Raw genomic sequence first — 20,405 nt, forward strand, 5'->3', positions numbered from 1 at the left:
CTGTATGGACCTCTGGCCAAAAGGCCAAGAAGTGATGTCAGGTGTTTTTCAATGCAATTTTTCCCCAGGACCTTTTGTAATAAAGTAGTGTTTTCATCATCCTACATCAGGTGTTATCTTTTTTCACTTACTTGTGGGCCAGTTCACAGGTTTTGTAACTCATGAGTTGTGTAATTTATTAATAGGGTGATGAGGATCTCCAGCTGGTTGTGTTGTATTGTTGTGAGCCATTGAAGTGAGCATGACATAAATAGAAATAAATATATTTTTGTATGTACAAATAAAATGTGACCTATTACAAGTAGTATGATAATGGTGAATGAGCAATGTCCACTTTGAGCTGTGATATATGTCTGCAAGTGGTCTGCTATGAGCTGTTGTAAGTAAATAAGTGGACTTCTATATGTCTGCAGGTCAAATAAAGTCATGGGCTGCATTTCAGCTGTCATGTACCTGCTAGTGATCTGCTGTGAGCTGCCAATGAACTGCATATCATTTTCCACGAGCTGCTATTTGCAGCTCAAAGCTAATTATGTATGCACAAAATCAGACAAAGTGCAGAAACCTGCAAGTTATCTGATATAGCCAGTTGTGCAGATCTGCAACAGCCTCCAGGCAGCTCAATGTAGATCTGTATGTTTGGTAAGGGTAGGCACATACAACTGTAATCTCGGTTTCATTCAGTAGAGGAGTAATTTCACTCTGAAAGCAAATCGACTGAACCAAACCATGACTGTACAACTTCATCATGGGTCATATCAACTGAACCTGACCATGACTGTACAAGGGTCAATAGCTATACAGTTTAGGAATCTATTATTATTTATTAAGTTCAACTTGTACCATATCAACTCAATCTAACTAAATGACTGTACAAGGGTTGACAGCTACAAACAGTTTAAGAATCAATTTTATCTATTCAGTTCGAATCATCTCAAATCAAAGCTGTTGATTAATATCTTGAACTGTGTACAGGTGTGAAAATGAACTCTGTAACACATGCATTCAAAAGAAATAGATCATCAAATGATAAAGAAGCTAGGTTAAAATACATTTTTAATGTTATAGTTGGATTTGTTCAGAACTTTAACCATCTATTAGTTGTATGACACCACGTACCTAATCTGCATTATCCTGCTGAGGGGCCTTATCTGCTAACAGCTCTCTACCTCTCTGAAGTTTTACTGACACACCTATGCACAATGGCTGCTGCTTCTGGACAAAAAGTTTTAGAAGAAATTGGTGAAGATTTCCTGTGTTGTACCATCTGTCTAGAGCAGTTCAAGTCTCCTAAAATTCTACCATGTCTGCATACATTCTGTGAGCAGTGTTTAGTCACACTGGTTGAGAAGACTGGACCTCTAAACTTTCCAGAATGTCGACAGCAATATCAGCTTCCTGTTGGAGGAGTGCCAGCAATTAAAGACAACTTCTTTATGAGCAATCTGATTGAGATATTCAAGCAACGCATGGAGTCTATGAAAGGAGCTGATATCAAGTGTACAGGTGTTCAAGATAATCCAGCAACTCACAGGTGTGTGGAGTGCAGATATTATCTTTGTAACACCTGTGTTAAGACACAGAAATTGCCACTTACACGGAAACATCAACTAATGACCATTGGAGAATATGAAACAGCAAAGTCAACCAGTCCAGTAACACTTCAAGCAGTGGAATATTGCAGTGTTCATACTGAGAACAAAATTGAATTCTACTGTGAAACCTGTCAGGTACCTGTCTGTACAAACTGCACCATAGTCAAACATCGCATACCAGAACATGTACACAGAGACTTGAAAGATGCAGCAGATGAGTATCTTACAGAATTGAAAGCCATGGTTGACAAACTGAAAGTGAAAGAACAGGAAGCTGAAAAGAACAAAACCCTGGCCAAGCAGATACACACTGATCTTACAGAGCAGTGCAGCAGAGAAGAAAGGAAGGTGAGAATGAAAGCAGAAGAAATCATCAAGAAAATAAAGAGAGAAGAGCAGAAACTGATAGATGAACTGAAAAACAATTACAAAATGAAAATCAAAAGAGCAGCTGCTGATATTGATGAGATGGAATTAAAACATGGTAACATTAAGAGTGCATGCAGTTACATAGAGACACTGATGCATCATGGGAATGCTGCTCAACTTATCTCCACAAAGGCTGATGTTGGCACTCGTATCAATCAACTAATCACCACGGAATCTAAACCAAACTTTGAACTTGAGGACTGCATACTCACACAACATGACTTCTGTGAATATGGAATTCTGGGAATTCTCAAATTTGATGTGTGTATGTCAAAATGTACCATTGAAAATATTCCAAAACAACTCCTGAAAGGTGACTCTGCAGACCTACTGATCACAACCAGAGATTCCACAGGAAAACAAGTCATCCCAAAACAACAAGTGAAAGTCAAGGTAAGAAAACCTGATGCATCATGGGAAGACATCAATGTAGCTGATAATAGAGATGGTACACACAGAGTTACAGTGGTTGGAAAATTGGATGGAAAATATCAAGTTACCATGACAATAGGAGATCAACCAATACCAGGCTGTCCTGTCATCATACCTGTCTTCAAAGGATTGGCAAAGACCATTGGCAGTAAAGGAAGTGCTGAGGGACAGTACAACAAACCCTGGAGTGTGGCCATAAACAAAGACAGAGACATTGTAACTGCAGATTATAGCAATAATAGGTTGCAGATTACTAGCAGAGAAGGAACGTTTAAGAAAATTTTGGAATTGGAACAGTTTGAAAAGCCTTTCACACCCCGTGATATAGCTATATCACATAACAATACACACTATAGTTTAGATGATAACAATAATCAAGTAGTTGTCAGTGATGAGAATGGACATGTCATCAGATGCTTTGGACAAAATGAGTTGAAAAATCCATTTGTTATTGGGATTAGTCCTGTAGATGGCAATGTCTATGTGACAGACTATGGTGGAAAGTGTGTCAGGGTTTATACACAGCATGGCAAATATCTTAGATCATTTGGGTCAGGAGGTAACGGTCAAGGGCAATTCAATTTGCCCTGGGGTGTAGTCATAGCAACTACTGGAATGGTATTTGTAGCAGACTACAATAACCAGCATATCCAGGTATTCAATGCAGATGACCAGTATTTGTATTCCTTTGATTGACAGAGTGGGGATGGTGAGATGAGATGTCCCAGGGGAATAGCAATTGAAAATGATCACTATGTTTATGTAAATGCTGATAACAGCATACTGAAGTTTGAGAGTAGTGGTAAGTTTGTTTGTCGTATTGATAGTGATAGTGATGGGCTGAAATGCCCCACTGGTATAGCACTGACAGATGATGTACCTTGCACGGTTGTTGTGGCTGACAGAGACAAATACAGCATCAAAATGTTTGTACAGTGATAACATCACAATTGTATCAAATTGTGATTTGTTGATTAATATTAGTCAAATTCAAAGATACAGAACAGGTGACATTGTTTTTATGATTGAAGGCTAATCTTGAATAATTTTTGAATATTGTATCATTTTTTGCCTATATCACCATCAATATAAATTTTACTGTATTTATCATGTCAGTATGGATTTAAGCTTCTTCTTATCATAAACTTCACATGTGTAAACAGAGAAACACTGAAAGCATATACTTATCAATATCTGTTTATAGGAGTTTCACTGAACCTTTAAACAGTTGTTTATTACTGTTAAACATTTACTGTAACAGTTGAATGGAACTCCTTTGTTGTGAAACACAGAGAACAGTTTTACACTTGATCATCACTTTAAATTTTTCCGATGTTATTTCACTACATTGCAATGTACTTGTGGATAAAAGATGAATCAGTCTGAGACACTCTACAAATAATTTATTCTTGAAACATTAACATTTCTTTTCATCAACTATTTGACAAAAATGTATGACTCTCTGTACTTTTACTCTATTCAGTTGTTGGATAAATGGGTACGATTTCTCTAGGTTGAGGGATGTCAGGGAAATATTCAGAAATGCTACCTTTCTTATTTATCTTCAAAAATGCTTTCTTTTACATATAGGTAATGGAAGTTGCAATTTTACATTTTTTTTCATTATTTATCTCTTCTCTGTAAAATGTGCTTACACAAACAGTAATGCACAAACATCAGGAACAATGTTGAGCAATATTAACGCTGACAAATCAATTTTTGCCAAGAGTTGAAGAACCAGAGATGTTAAATCACACCTTTTCATTAAAGTGTAAACATTGTTGACCTTGGTGAAAAATTTCATCATCTTTTTGCCGGCAACATCATCATAATTACTGCATTTTGCAATGAAAGGAAAATATTTCCTGAGATTAATACTAAGTGTTGGAGCTTTTTTCCCTTTGAAAAAGCAACTTTCTGTGCATTTTATTCCACTCTGAAATTTTCCTTGATTTGTCATTCCATACCTGAATTTGATTAAAATTTCTTGTATGAATGAAGTGTGATTGATTTGTGTAGGCTTCTAATATATTAAACAAGAAACAGGTCACTGTTTGATAAGATATTTGATCTGCACTATGACTTAAATTTCCTTATTCATGTACCCTGAAAAACCTTGATTTCCATAACTTGAAATTTCATAATTGTTTATTGTCCCCCCTTGATTAGAACTAAATAACGCCAAACCTCAACCCGTATCCCCCACGCCATCCCCATCCCATGAAAGAAACCTAGAATGAACACTGGGTGATGAACTAGGTCAAAGGCAAAGCATTCTCCGAGGAAAGTTATGGATGATATGTGCAACCTACTTGGTCAGTTTTGAAAATCTAGATCATCTTGTCAGAAAAATTTTTGTCTTGTTGTGTTGTAACCCCGTACGAAAACAGATTTTTTGTGGTAAACATGCTGCAAGCTCTGGGTAAACATACCACGCATACTTTTGTGTGCCACAACACTCTATCCATCCTGCGCCGATAGTCACCACTAGTGGTGCACTTGTGGTGATTAGCAATCTTTCTCTTGGTATGTCTACCACAAGACTGAAGTAAACAAAGTTGCAGATTGCTTTGTGGTATGTTTGCCATTGAAGGCTTTACGTAAATACAATGGTCACACAGCACAGACTGTGCAGAATCATGTGTAAGAATTCAAGGCTGCACGGTTACAGGGCAGCCAAATGAACGTGTGTGCCCAGCTGGCTTCTGTAGATGTACCGTATATCATATGCATGAATAAAGAATATACATGTTTGCACTCTAAATTTAATAACAAAATAGTATATTTATTGATTTTTCAAAATGGGGATGTTAAAACGTGAATACATATTTGTAGGACAAATCTTAGTCAGTTTCCAAGAAATTAGGAAATTCACATACAAAAGTACCTGACTCTCCAAATGATACTTCTATACACAGTGACAAGATTTTACGAATCCAGATTACATCAACAATAGCACATATGTAAAGGTGCGGGATCGCTGGATTGCCAAAATAGCTTAATTTGAGCGATTTAGCAGCTATAGGCCCTATGGTGTGATCGAGGCGAGAAAAGTGACGAAGTTGATCTAATAAAGACGGGTATTCTGTTGATAACAATGTTGTTTCATACATAGGCCTACACTGTAGGCAGCCACAAAAATCCCATGAAACCATTTTTCCCTGTCCATCGGGAAACATTTTGAGCCAATGATCTGCACGATAATTCAATGTTAAATTCATCAATTTCATGGCAGCAACGAAAATCTCTCGAAAATCGGCCGTAATCCATGAAGGAAAAGAACTTTGCCACAGTTTGGGTAATAGCGGACAGAGCATGTCAGTCACCGCGGTCGGAGAAAACACTCATTCTATTTGTGTCTTTCGACAATTATTTTCCGAAGCCATCATATGATCAGTATAAGCATGGAGGTAGGTATGGTATAAGTTACTATATCGCCGACTTAGAAAGACAAGGGAATTATAAGTCGTATTGCCATCCACTGTACAAATGATTGACATCTCACTCAACCTGCCATGGACACGTACGTACGTGTCTCCAGAGAAACGGGCCCGAACAAAAATCTAAGAAATTGTTGAACTGGTATGTTGGATTTTTTGTATCTCACGCCTGTCGTATAGAACACAGTTTTTTATCGAAATTAAAGTCCCGTATCTCAGGGAAGGCACACTATAAAATAGTGCTAGTATAGTGCCTATGAAGGGTTTGCACGGTTAGCCCCGCGATCGAGGCGCCACTGGCACTGCTGTGCTAACTGCTATGTAATAGGGCCTACATAGTGTGGGGCTTAGTGTTGGGTCATAGCCACTGGTGCTGTCAATACACTTTTGCTTGGATATAGTCCGTCAAAAGCTGTAAGTTATCAGTGAATTACCTTTGAATGAATTACTTCTAACAAAACTTCCACTACGATTCCTATGTTACGTACGTGTACAGCGATCGCGATTGCAAGGACTTTGTATCGGAAGTCATAGTATCACGCCTGATGACATCATAGATCATGTGAATACTTCGTTGTGATTGGTCAGATTGGCGTGTCACAGGTCAAATCTCAGCGGCAAATCTGATATCAGAAAGGCAGTTACGACCCTTTTGAATTGCTGAATGCATTGTCGCTGTTTTTTCACTCGACTTTTGACAAAATTTCACTGAAATTTGCCGTTGGACATCACCTTGACAGCTTCGTATACCCTAGCTATGAATGTACAACCTATAGGCAATGTTCAAGACGCGTTAATTTTCATGTCATCGTCGTCACGATCGGCGTGTGGAGATCGGCTTGTGAACAATGGTCACCATTCTTATAATCATGATAACACCCTGAGCTGGCCGAGCTGAGGATCAAGGCGATCGTTTGAATTTCGGTAAGTAAATTTTCGAGTACCCTTCTCTGCAACGTAACATCGAATTTTATCTGTTTTTGTTCTGTGCAATTCTCGAGTAACACTGTCCAATTGTCTGAATTACTCCCGAGGTTGAACGTTGAGTGAACAGTGTGAAAGGAGTGGCCTTTATCTTTTCATACCGATGTATTGATAGTGTCTATGTCTGGGGAATACATACTTCGACACTTTGGCGAAGGCACAGTCCCTCGGGGACTGTACCCAGGGTGAAACTTTTGCTTATATGTATACAAATTTCCCTCGATGTACGATATAAAACAATGAAAAACAATACATTTAGGAATAGTTAGGTAAGAATTAAGTTCTTAAACTCTGACCTGGTTTGTACACGTGTTTCATGTCATGAAATTTGGTATACGTCTATGTATAAGATCATGCTGGACGATGCTGGACGTCTCTGTCTTTGACACTTTAGTTTCTTTTGAAATCTTCATTAATGTATTTTGACATTTGTTCAACGTTACCCGTAAATATTTTGCTGGCATATTGTAAGGCGAAATCCAAATCAATGATTGATTTACAATATTTCATTGAAGTTCTACATGAAATCTTACAACACAAAACATGCATACAATATTTTCAGTTATCTTTCTGTAGCTGTGGATCACTGGTAGCGTTGTCCCCCCCCCCCCCCCCCCCCCCCATCTAAAAGTAATTTAGATTCACAGATATAGTAGTAAACTAGTTTTCATGTCACATGTAGTCAAAATCACCAAACATAATCGCTGGGACTTTTTCCTTTACATTCCTTTTTATTCCATTGCATTTTCTTATTTGTAGCTGGAAGTGACGACATGTCTTTGTGGCAACGGATGCTGAGAAAAGCAATGCTGATACAACTCTACATCACCAATCTCATAACCCACATTGGTCCCAAAAGAGTAACCAAGCTTGCCAAGGCAAATATATAAGTGTAAGTACCGTTTGAAATATCTTTACAATTTAGTGACCTGGATTCCATTTCATGATATGTGCAAGACTCATTATGAAAGGTATGTCAAGGCAGTTGCAATTACATACTGACTGGCAGATTGTTCTCTTGGCATTTTGTCTACTGTACTGTGCTAGTATATGTGATTGCATTAATGTTTCTTTTCTTGTTTTTCTTTTTTTTGTTTTAGCCCTTTCTGTAGTCTACAGAAAGTAAACCAAGACACTGAACAATCAACTGGATCAAAAGTAACTGTTCCCACTATATCGTTGGATATGCCAACACTTTGTTATGAAGATGCCATGGATTAAGGGAGATATCCTGTGAAAGAACTGTTGATGAACTTGTGATTTCTTTTGTTTTGAGTCATTTGTTAGCATTTCCATCTGCAATAAATGTAAGGTAGGAATTCAATGAAAACCTGGTAAGATTTTCTTTTGTTTGTGAATGTGTGTGAGTGTTTGTACCTGTGGCTACATTCTGAAAACTTACATGAGCACAAGAATGAGTAGCTACAGTGTGAGTGTGAGTGGTAGTGGCAAAGTGTGAAGGGTAGGGGTATGCTACTGGGGGTGGGGCTACCCATAGGGTCAGCTTCAATAGCGGTATGTGTACCGTAAATCCTGTTTGTGGCAAGTATACCGCAAAAAAATTCTGCAAAGCCTAAACTTTTGTGGCAAAGATACCAGGACATGCATGAGTGTCGTGGTAAGCATACCACAATATGTGCGCCGCAAAATCCATCAACATGCGAAAATCTCAAGCTATGCGTAAGCTTACCACAACATGTTGTGGTAAACTTACCGGGCAATTATGAAGACTTTACCAGAACTGTTCGCCGCAAGGCTTTAATTTTCGTAAGGGACCCTTTGACCACCATGATAACACAGTCAGTTTGGACCAGTGAATTGGAAAATAGGATGAAAATGGTACAAGTTTTTTTTTGAGACGTATTTTAATTTGCCTTCAAACAAATTTTATTTTAGTAAGTACTGATATGATAATAACTACTATTAATATCACCAGGACTTGACAACCCACGCTGTGATATTGCTCCACTGTGATTTTACATAAACAAAACAAAAGGGACAGTTTCAGATTCTTTCTAGTTTTCTCTGATTCACAGAATAAAGTACATGTCACGGGTTTAACCTGAGAGTAATGGCAAAGTGTTACTGACAAGACTGATATTGATTTCTTTAACGAGACTTCAGGTAGAAGCAGTTCTTCACATATTTTAGGCAAGTGTCAACTACATGTGTATGCCTCATAATTGAGTTTAGCAAATCTTATGGGCAGGATTTCAATTATGCCAGGGAGCAAGGGAAAGACAAATAAATGAGCAAACAACAAACAAACAAACAAATAAATAAACAACAAAAACAAACAAACATATGAATAAACATATAAATAAGCATACAAATACATTAATAAATAAAAGCAAAACTTCAGACAAACAAACAAATAAGCAAACAAACAAACAATATCATAGAACGTTGAATAAATAACAAACGCAAATAAATAACAAACAATGTATACACCTGCGCATATATATATATATATATATATATATATATATATATATATATATATATATATATATATTATATATATATATATATATATATATATATATATATAATATATATATATATATAAAATGTTTGTGTGCGTGTGTGTGTGTGTGTGTGAGTGTAAGAGACAACTGTTACAGCATATTGGAAAAAGAATGAAATGATTAACTGAACAGCTCATGCAACATATCAACATGTGACAGCAGTACCACTACTCCCTATACATATACTTCCCCATGGGATGTGACTCAATGGCCACCAACGCCAAGACATGGCCGGTGATACATTTTTTCCTACCGCACATAAAATGATCGTCTCACCGCAAATGAGTAAAAATCCAGACCACTTGGGAAGGACATGAATGGGGCTCTCATGTTCAACATGTAAAATGAGTGTGCGATCTAAAAGAAAGCAATTTTCTGGCGATTTCTAAAGTCGTGCACATACCATTTCTTCCGGTTTCTGCTCTTCTGCGTGAGGAGTTTAAACGCCCGGGTCACTGTGTTGTCCATTGAGCTACACTTGTCCTCTGAAATCATATATGGGCCAATTACATAGCCGTATCGGCAGAGTCGATTGACTCATTTGGCGTGATACAGTTACGTGTTTAGAGTATATCGTTTGTGTGATATATCGCAATCTGTGCAGTGACCCCTGCTGTTTATTCACGATTTTGAAAGTTTGAGCAAAAGTCCTAATCTTTCACTTTCGAGGCAATACAACTTTAATCTCTGTTTCATTTAGTAGAAAAGTAATTTCACTCACCAAGAAATAATAGTACTTGACCAAACCAAGACTGTACAAAGATCAATAGACACCTGTACAGTCCATAGGTATCACACATTTATATTAATTGAGCTCAAATTACACCATATAAAGGTGATTCAGTGTTTTTGTTAAGGCCAGTACCCGGTGAATGTTACCAGGGTTCCCCAGTTATTTTACCATGGTTCCCCATGGTATATCAATACAATCAGATTAGGGAACCGTAGAAATGTTACCACGGTTCCCAAATCATTTACCAAGTTTCCCAATCTTAGCAAAAACACCAGGTATTGTTAAGAATATGACTCTGATCTCTGTCACACATGGGCGTTCAAAAGAGTGGCTCATGTGACAAAGTAGGTCATCCAGAACTCCCTAAGTTATACAACAGTGTTATTGTAAAATTTGCATAAGTTAAGAACTTAACATTATCGGTCACATGACACCATGAACCTTATCTGAATATCATGTTGAGGGCCTTATCTACTAGTAGCTCTGTACCTGTCTCAGGTTGGTTCACTGAACACACCTATGCACAATGGCTGCTGCTTCTGAACGCAAAGTTTTGGAAGAAATTGGTGAAGATTTCCTGTGTTGTACCATCTGTCTGGAGCAGTTCAAGTCTCCTAAAATTCTACCATGTCTGCATACATTCTGTGAGCAGTGTTTAGTCACACTGGTTGAGAAGACTGGATCTCTAAACTGTCCAGAATGTCGACAGCAATATCAGCTTCCTGTTGGAGGAGTGCCAGCGATAAAAGGCAACTTCTTATGAGCAATCTGATTGAAATATTCAAGCAACGACTGGAATCTATGCAGGGAACTGAGATCAAGTGTGAAGGATGCCAAGAGAATACAGCCACTCACAGGTGTGTGGAGTGCAATATTATCTTTGTAACAGTTGTGTTAAAGTACACAGAAATTTGCCACTTACACGGAAACATCAACTGATAACTATTGGAGAATATAAAACAGCAAAATCAACCAATCCAGTAACACTAAAAGCAGTAGAATACTGCAGTGTCCACACTGAAAACAAAATTGAATTCTACTGTGAAACCTGTCAGGTACCTGTCTGTACAAACTGCACCATAGTCAAACACCGCATACCACAACATGTACACACAGACTTGAAAGATGCAGCAGATGAGTATCTTACAGAATTGAAAGCCATGGTTGACAAACTGAAAGTGAAAGAACAGGAAGCTGAAAAGAACAAAACCCTGGCCAAGCAGATACACACTGATCTTACAGAGCAGTGCAGCAGAGAAGAAAGGAAGGTGAGAATGAAAGCAGAAGAAATCATCAAGAAAATAAAGAGAGAAGAGCAGAGACTGATAGATGAACTGAAAAACAATTACAAAATGAAAATTAAAAGAGCAGCTGCTGATATTGATGAGATGGAATTAAAACATGGTAACATTAAGAGTGCATGCAGTTACATAGATACACTGATGCATCATGGGAATGCTGGTCAACTTCTCTCCGCAAAGGGCAATGTTGGCACTCGTATCAAACAACTGATTACTATGGAAACTAACCCAAACTTTCAAGTCGAGGACTTTACATTCATGCGACTTGATGATTTCCATGAATATGGAATTCTGGGAATACTGAAATCTGATGTGTGGTTTTCCAAGTGTACAGTTGAAAACATTCCAAAACAACTCTGGAAAGGTGACTCTGCAGACCTACTGATCACAACCAGAGATTCTACAGGAAAACAAGTCATCCCAATACAACAAGTGAAAGCCAAGGTAAGAAACCTGATGCATCATGGGAAGACATCAATGTAGCTGATAACAGAGATGGTACACACAGAGTTACAGTGGCTGGACAATTGGATGGAAAATATCAAGTTACCATGACAATAGGAGATCAACCAATACCAGGCTGTCCTGTCATCATACCTGTCATCAAAGGATTGGTGAAGACCATTGGCAGTCAAGGAAGTGCTGAGGGACAGTACAGCTATCCCTATGGTGTGGCCATAAACAAAGACAGAGACATTGTCACTGCTGACAGAGACAATAATAGGTTGCAGATAACAAGCAGAGAAGGAAAATTTAAGAAGATTTTGGAATTCAAACAGTTTAAGAAGCCTTTCACACCACGTGATATAGCTATATCAAGTGATAATACACACTATAGTTTAGATGACAACAATAAGCAAGTAGTTGTCAGTGATGAGAATGGACATGTCATCAGATACTTTGGACAAAATGAGTTGAAAGATCCATGTGGTATTGGGATTAGTCCTGTAGATGGCAATGTCTATGTTACAGACAAGAGTGGACAATGTGTCAGGGTTTATACACAACATGGTAAATACCTTAGATCATTTGGGTCAGAAGGTAAGGGGAAAGGGCAATTCAAGTGGCCCTGGGATGTAATCATTTCAAGCACTGGAATGGTATTTGTAGCAGACTATTTTAACCAGCGTATCCAGGTATTCAATGCAGATGACCAATATTTGCATTCCTTTGATTGTCAGAGTGGGGATGGTAAGATGAGAAATCCAACAGGAATAGCAATTGACAATGATAAATATGTCTACGTTACTACTGTGGTCCCTAGTAGTGTACTGAAGTTTGAGATTACCGGTAAGTTTGTTTGTCGTATTGATGGTGATAGTGATGGGCTGAACTGCCCCAATGGTATAGCACTGACAGATGATGTACCTTGCAGGGTTGTTGTTGGCAGATAGGAACACTCACTGCATTAAAGTGTTTTTACAGTGATAAACATCACTATCAATTGAGCCAAATTGTGATTTGTTGATAGTTTTTGGTTAAATTCAATGATAAAGAAAACTGACATTTAAATTGTGCCTTTTAATTGAAAGCTACACATGATAATATTTGCTGAATATTGCATCATTTTTTCCCTAGGCCTGTATCATTATCAAAATAAATTTTGCTGCACTTTAACTCATTATAAAAATTTCACACATGTAAAACAGAGATAAAAGACTAATTTATGACATACTGAAAGTATACATTTATCAACATCTGTTTACATACATGTAGGAGTTTCACTCAACTAATGAACAGTCATTTATTACTTTTAAACATTTGCAGCTGAATGGAACTCCTTTGTTGTGAAACAAAGAGAACCATTTTACATTTGATCGTCACTTTAGCTTTTTCCGATGTAATTTCACTACATTGCAATGTATTTGTAGACAAAACATAAATCAGCTTGAGACACCTTACGAATATTTTCATTCTTGAAACTGGAAAGCAATTTTCTTTCCATCAACTATTTGATAAGCGTAACTCCCTGTACTTTACTTAATTCAGTTTTAAGATAATGGGGTACGATTTCTCTATGTTGAGGGATGTCAAGGAATATTAAGAAATGCTACCTTTATTATTTATCTTCAAAAATGCTTTCTTTGACACAAAAGTAATAGAAGTTGCAATTTTTGACATCTTTTTTATTTTTTTTCTTTTCTCTGTAAAATATGCTTTTACAAAAAGTACACAAAAGTACATGTAATGCAAACACAACACACCAGGAACGATATTATTGTTGACAAACCAGAAAGACTAGAGCCGCTAATTCACATCTTTTCATAATTTTACAACTTGAAAATATCACAAAAGAATCCTTCTTTATAGCTGAAATAACAGTCTTTTTAAAAAGATTTTAAAAAGTAATGTAAAATAGTCATCAATTTAATGTTAAATTGCTCTTTGTGTAAAATTAAACAAGTTTCAGTGTTTTCTTAGTTTCCATACATTCATGAAAACATATTGTTCCACTGTTTCACAAAATTGTGTGAGTTTTTGTCGATTACAGTACTAAGTCCCCGCTGTCGTGTAAACCATGGTACCATGGTTTTTCATCGACAACCATGATCAACCGTGGTTGTCGATGATATGACAATGGTAACTGACCATGGTGTCAAAGACTTGAGTGACCATTGCCAAAAATGGCAATGGTGACCATGTTTGAACATGGTCACAGCAAACATTTGTGTGACCATTGCCAAAATTGACCATGTTGACCATGTTTGAACATGATCACAGCAAATATTTGTGCGACCATTGCCAAAATTGACAATGGTGACCATGTTTGAACATGATCACAGCCAAATTTTCTGTGATCATTGCCAAAATTGACCATGGTACTGCTGATTGACCATTGTCATCATTATTAGCAGACAACTTGACAATGGTGACCATGTTTGAACATGTTCAAGGAAAAATTTAACTGTCACAGTTGTTTCATCATAGTCATGTCAGCTTAATTTTCAATGATCATCAAATTGGCTATGATTATATGTTTGTTAGATACATGTAGTTTTCTCAAGTTACTTTTTAAAATATAACTAGCAATATGTTGTGAAATTTCAAAAGCTGAGCCTAGTCTATATTTAGATTATCAAAAGTTAATAGTTGTACATGCATGAAAAGATTACCAGGGAAAATTTTTTTGCTTCGTAACGAAAATTTTTCCTTTATTACAATGCTTGCAATGGCTTAATTGACAAACAAGTTGTTAATTTTCACACTAACAGCCAAAACAACAGACACAAAACACACACAAACACATACAGGACAAAGTAGGTGAAACGTGAAACCACTTTCCCTTTATTGAAAATCAAATTGAAATTTTTGAGAATGACAACTGCAATTTGTATGAATATAATCTATCATTTCCTAAAATACGTGATGGCCTGGCATTATAGTTTATACTGTGCAAATCACTTGACGGTTTGACCTTGTGATCAGCTGGTGTGATGCATATGATTGGCATTGCAACTCACGTGGACCTACTAAAATTCGAACTTTAATAAATCGGGAAGTTTTTGTGAGAAAAATCAGGCCATTGCCTTTGAAAACCGTTTGAATCCACGTATTTACATTTCTCTTGTTCCTTGGTACGCTTCAAAAACCTGAAATCGTACTGCGATTTGACCTTGCGACCGGCCATTTTGAATGGAGCTAATCAGAGCGGGCAGTAAGTACACACGTTTTCATTGGCGGATAGAAAGGTCGTCACGTAGTAGTCGGTATTGCAAGAGCCAATAGAATCGTCCGTTGTAATTCATTACTTTTGTACTCGGGCATGCCAGACATGTCGATCGTCTTCTAAACTTTGTTTCACACAAACCGCTGAATAATTTGATTACATAGCTTGTGCCACGTGTCCAAACAATTTCAGAAGGTTACAAAATATTTCAGCAATGAAAGAGAATAATTTTCCGTTAGAGTTACCGGGCAGCGTTACACACAGTCCCAGGGTCACGGAGGGACTTAGCTGCAGTACAGTAGCTCGAGGTTTTGCCTGGGTATTTGGGTCGGACGGTAGCTGCAGTACAGTAGCTCGAGGTTTTGCCTGGGTATTTGGGTCGGACGGTTTGCCGTCCGACCCAAATCCCAGGCAAAACCTCGAGCTACTGTACTGCAGCTAGGAGGGACTGTGCTGTATACTATAATATGGCAGGAAAGGTCCCATAAAAACTTTGCTAAAACGATAAATCAAGCCACTACAAAATTCCAAATTAAATTCATGGCAGCAATGAAAATCTGCCGCTGTCCTCGAAGAGACTGATGTTCTAGTGTAAGTTTTGATATAGAAAAGCCGACTGCAAAATAGTTGCCGCCTATATATGCCTATGTCGATAGCGATAGGAGCAAAACACGTCCGCAATAAAAATGAACATTGCATTGCTTTTTCACTTTCAATGACTCAACTATCTAGGCTACATTGACAATCATTTCGACACCATCATTTGACTTTGATCGCCCATTACTGAATCGCCAACTTATGGATGTAAACCCGGAAATACGATGTACGTTTTAACTATAGGTTTTTGTGAGTGAGGGTAAATGAATACCTGTGAACAGCCTGCTGCTATGCTACGCTATAGGTCCTACAAATTCCGCGTACAAATTACTGCCCGTTGGTGCCCATCACTCCAGTCCGATCATCGTAATAATTGCCTTTGTATTGCTTGGGTAGTCGAGAGTACGTGTTTTTGATGAATTTTCTATCCGTTTGCATTTCAAATGCGGTAGAGCTCAGCTGTTTTCATGCTGCACAGCGAACGCGATCGTATGGACTTTGTACTGCATCACGCCTGGTGACATCATAGATCCGGTGAAGACTTCGTTATGATTGGCCAGATTGGCAAAACGTCACAGGTCATATCTTAGCGGTAAATCTGATTAGAAATACGGCAGTTGCGCCTCTTGAATTGCCGAGTGAAACTCCGCTGTTTTTCATCATCATTTTTACAGAATTTAACGTAAAATTGCCGTTGAACGTCATCGTGACGGCAACGTAAGTAAGTGTCAGTTATGTATCTAAACCGGTAGGCGATGTTTATGGTGCGTTAATGTCATTGTCGCCATGATCAACGTGCAGAGAAATGTGGCGTTGCACAATGGTAACCATCATTAGTATCACTCCCCGTGGACGTGGCGTGGATTATAATCAAAGCGATCATATCGGTAAGTAATTTCCAATGTGCATTCTCTTTAAATTGCCTACGTAATTTTTGGTGTCTTTTATCGATGTTATTCTCAAGTAACACACTTCAATTGTGCGAATGAATTCCATTAGTTTACCGTAAATAGGTGACTCGTGAACGTAGCTGCATACAGAGTGTACACAACGAAGCGGAGTTACGGTTTCCTACATGTTGATATTATATCCACATACTTCGTGCCTTAACCAGGATGAAATTTTTGCTCAATTATACAAACATTTACTTCTGTTGAAGACATACAACTAAGAAGAAACATACAAGTAGGAATTGTTTCATAACAAATTTTTAAGTTCTCGAACTTAGACACAGTTTAGAGGGGCACTTGCCCAGATTTAATATTTCAAAGCAAAACATAATTTCAGTCATGTCTTTATGAATGTCTCTAACTTAAAGACTTACTAGGTGTTTTGGAAATTCAGCATCTTATTACAGTATAACCCACAAATAATTGATTTAATTAATAATATTTCCGTTGAAGTTTTACATGAAATCTTACATTACATTTACATTACAATTTTTTGGTCATATCTTTGTATAACTGTTTACCAGAATTCAGATGCAGTGAAGTATTTGTCCCCCTCCCCCCCCATCCAAAAGTAATTTTTCTTCATAAATATATGTTGCTAGGAAACTAGTTTTCATTTGCATGTACATGCATCAAAGTCACCAAAATGGTTACTTGATGACTTTTTTCGTTCACATTTCTTTTTATTCCATATTTGATCTGTAGCTGGATCTGTCATAGGTTATTTTTGTGGTGGTGCAACAGATGCTGAGATAAGGAAATACAGATGACAATTTAAACACCAATCTGACACAAGCCAAAAATGGTCTTTAAAGCCAACTATGGGAGTGTAAGTATAACCTGAATTGCATTTTATGATATTTGTCACAAACCGTAATGCTATGCCCAGGCAGTTGCTGTAACAGATTGTTCTCCTGATATTGTATAAACTTGTGTATGTGATTGCATTATTAATCATGTCTTTTTTGTATTTTTCTGTTTGTTTAGTTCTCTCTGCAGTAAATGGACAGTAATTTAAGAGAAGTTCACACCCAGAGATGGAACAATCAACTGGATCAAAAGTAACTTCCAAGGACATGCTCAGATATGCCAACGACCTCGTTTGAAAGATGCCTTGGACTCAGATATCTTGTGAAAGAACCATCATTAAATTTTGACATCCTTTGTTTTGTGTCATTTAGCATTTCCACCAGCAATAAATGTAAGGTAGGAATTTAACAAAAAAAAATCTTGGTAAGTTTTCATCTTGTGTGTGAATGTGTGAGAGTGTTTATACCAATCAATGTCAACAGTGTGAAGAACTGATATAAGCACAAGAATTAGTAATGTCAGCTAGAGTGTAAACATGGCGAAAGTGACAGCTATAACATGTTTCTGCATAGTAATGTAAATGTTAATTAGAATACACCATGGCAACAATACCTTGCATTGTTTGACCATGGTTAATCATGGTTCTGCCATCATGTTCAACCATGTTTGGTCATGGTCACACAATTTCTCTCGTGTGTAGGACCATGTTTGAGCATGGTCTAACATGATCATGCTGGCCAATTCAACCATGATTAATCATGGTAAACCATGGCCACACATTAAGCATGGACTTTGACCATGGTTAATCACGGTCTGTTCTGTCCCAATCAAACCATGATTGACCATGATATCATGGCCAAATCTCAACCATGGTCAGCATGTTTTAGCTTGACCATGGTCTCAGACTACCAATGTTTGACCATGGTCTGGACGTGGTGCCATTGCCCAACTATGGTCAATCATGTTTGACCATGGTCAAGACCATGTTCAAACATGGTTATTGACCATGTCTAAACATGTTTCAACCATGTTTAACCATGTTTGAACCATGATACAGAAAGCGGGGCTGGCTCCTAGTCTGTAAATGGTGGTTTTTTTGTGAAGTGAACGGCAGTCATGATATGTGTGTAAATGATTTTTTCTTTACTACAGTGCTGTTGACAAGGGAAGACATTTTTTTATGACCGTGAGAGGTGACGGTTAGGTGTGAGGCCTTATTTTGTATTTAACATATTGAATTATTTAAAATCATTGAATTAAATATTATTTCAATATTTAATCCCATGTAAACAGATCCACACTTACAATTGATAACAATGGGGTTAGGGCTAAACCATTGTGGTGAAAGGGTTTAAAGTCAATGACGGTCTTTTATTTCCATGACTCAATTCTCAACATTTTATATGGAGTTATATTTCATAAATACACAGACAGTAATTTTAAAGCATCTATACTGAAAATATTTCATACAAATATTTTTTTTAGGATTCTGTACACTAGAATTCAGTGTATGAGATGTAAACAACCAAGAAATGACTTGCACAATACTCAGACTATTTTAATGGTTTATCAGTTGAAAAAAAGTGTACTGGTCTAATGTGGTGTAATGTGTTTACATGTCATCTTAAGGTAGTATGCACCTTGGGGACGGATATTCAGATTCTGAACATTTTTCAATATTTTTCTGCTCTACCACTTGTTTGGGCTCATTTTAAAGCCTTGTGCGTGAGAAAATATTTCATTATCTTAGTTTTTCAAAATTTGAAGTTTTACTTTTACCTATATAGATTAAACACAGGGATGGCGACCATTTTAACTCTAAAATAAAGGTAAATGTTAGGTAATTTGAGTCTCTAGAACCAAACTTTGCATGGTGACTCATGATTTTGATTTTTGATTTGGTGAGAGGTTTGAGCAAAAGTCTACATTTCTCACTTTCAAGGCACACACCAACTTCATTAAATCCTTATGCAGAAATCACAGTATAAATGGTCAACTTGGTTCCGAATATATTTTTTTTATTGTTTTAAAAAATACTACTGTGTATTTCTCTACATTCTGAAATTTTGCTTGATTTGTACATCAGTGACTTAATTCCATATCTGAATTCAATCCAAATTTAATATTTCTGCTTTAAATTCATGTAACTGCAGACATTTAGATTTCTAGTCTATCTTGTATACACATATTGTGAAACAAAAATCATTTTTGATATTGTGATATCATTGTGTTTCTGTATCACTGTATATAATTGGTTCATACTCATTGCTTCCAAACCTATTTTGACTGGAATTAAGCAGAATTATATCCTTCCATACGGCATGCATCATATTATGTGTATTTCAGAGTAATTTGGTTGTGCTGATCAGTATTTCCTACAGAGTACACCATTGGATGAATCCCATCTCACTTTAACAAAATCCCTAAACATGGATGGATGCAGTACAAGTCCCCTCTATGAGATCTTGCGATATTGACATACACAGAGTACGATGATGGCAACCCACTGTGATTGCTGTCTATGATGTGACATCACATGGTTGACGTAACGGGCACTACCCCATATGCCCAGCCACAGAAAAGTGACAGGCTAGCTTAACCCTTTCACCCCCAGTTCCCTGTGTACAGGTCCAACTTTACCATAGAAAACAATGGATTTGGGACAAACCATGGTGGTGAAAGGGATAAAGTCTACAGAAAGTTGTGCGCTAAAGGTCAATAAGCTATAAAATAGCCTTTGTCTCAAGATCTATATTAAACGGTGTTTGAACTTAAATGAATGAAGTGGCCTTCTAATATATTACACACTTACTAGATGGAAGAGAGCAAAGAACTAAGAGACTGCATATTTGATCTGCACAAGTTCACCGTCAACTGTGAACCTTGAAAATCCTTGATTTGCATAACTTGAATTTACATAATATTTTATGGTTCCCCTT

At 37.2% G+C, this 20,405-nt stretch overlaps 2 protein-coding genes and 1 long non-coding RNA gene across 3 annotated transcripts in view; 2 read left to right on the forward strand and 1 right to left on the reverse strand.

Annotated features, from left to right (window-relative positions):
• LOC139123507 (DDB1- and CUL4-associated factor 1-like) overlaps positions 1-20,405 on the reverse strand; it is a 103,957-nt gene that overhangs the window by 62,365 nt on the left and 21,187 nt on the right. The window lies entirely within an intron of this gene.
• On the forward strand, positions 7,719-8,211 carry LOC139123991 (uncharacterized). Its single transcript, XR_011549819.1, has 2 exons — positions 7,719-7,772; positions 7,981-8,211. It is a non-coding gene; the product is annotated as an uncharacterized lncRNA (long non-coding RNA).
• On the forward strand, positions 10,636-19,779 carry LOC139123510 (tripartite motif-containing protein 2-like). Its single transcript, XM_070689675.1, has 2 exons — positions 10,636-13,939; positions 18,544-19,779. Exon 1 carries the CDS (start codon positions 10,972-10,974, stop codon positions 11,923-11,925), a length of 954 nt encoding a protein of 317 aa, XP_070545776.1. The 5' UTR covers positions 10,636-10,971; the 3' UTR covers positions 11,926-13,939; positions 18,544-19,779.

The sequence above is a fragment of the Ptychodera flava genome, assembly GCF_041260155.1.
Source record: "Ptychodera flava strain L36383 chromosome 23 unlocalized genomic scaffold, AS_Pfla_20210202 Scaffold_23__1_contigs__length_28996876_pilon, whole genome shotgun sequence".
Classification (NCBI taxonomy): domain Eukaryota; kingdom Metazoa; phylum Hemichordata; class Enteropneusta; family Ptychoderidae; genus Ptychodera; species Ptychodera flava.

Excerpts from the sequence above, each read along its gene's own strand:
- LOC139123510 (XM_070689675.1), top strand. The coding sequence starts at position 10,972 with ATGCCAAGAGAATACAGCCACTCACAGGTGTGTGGAGTGCAATATTAT.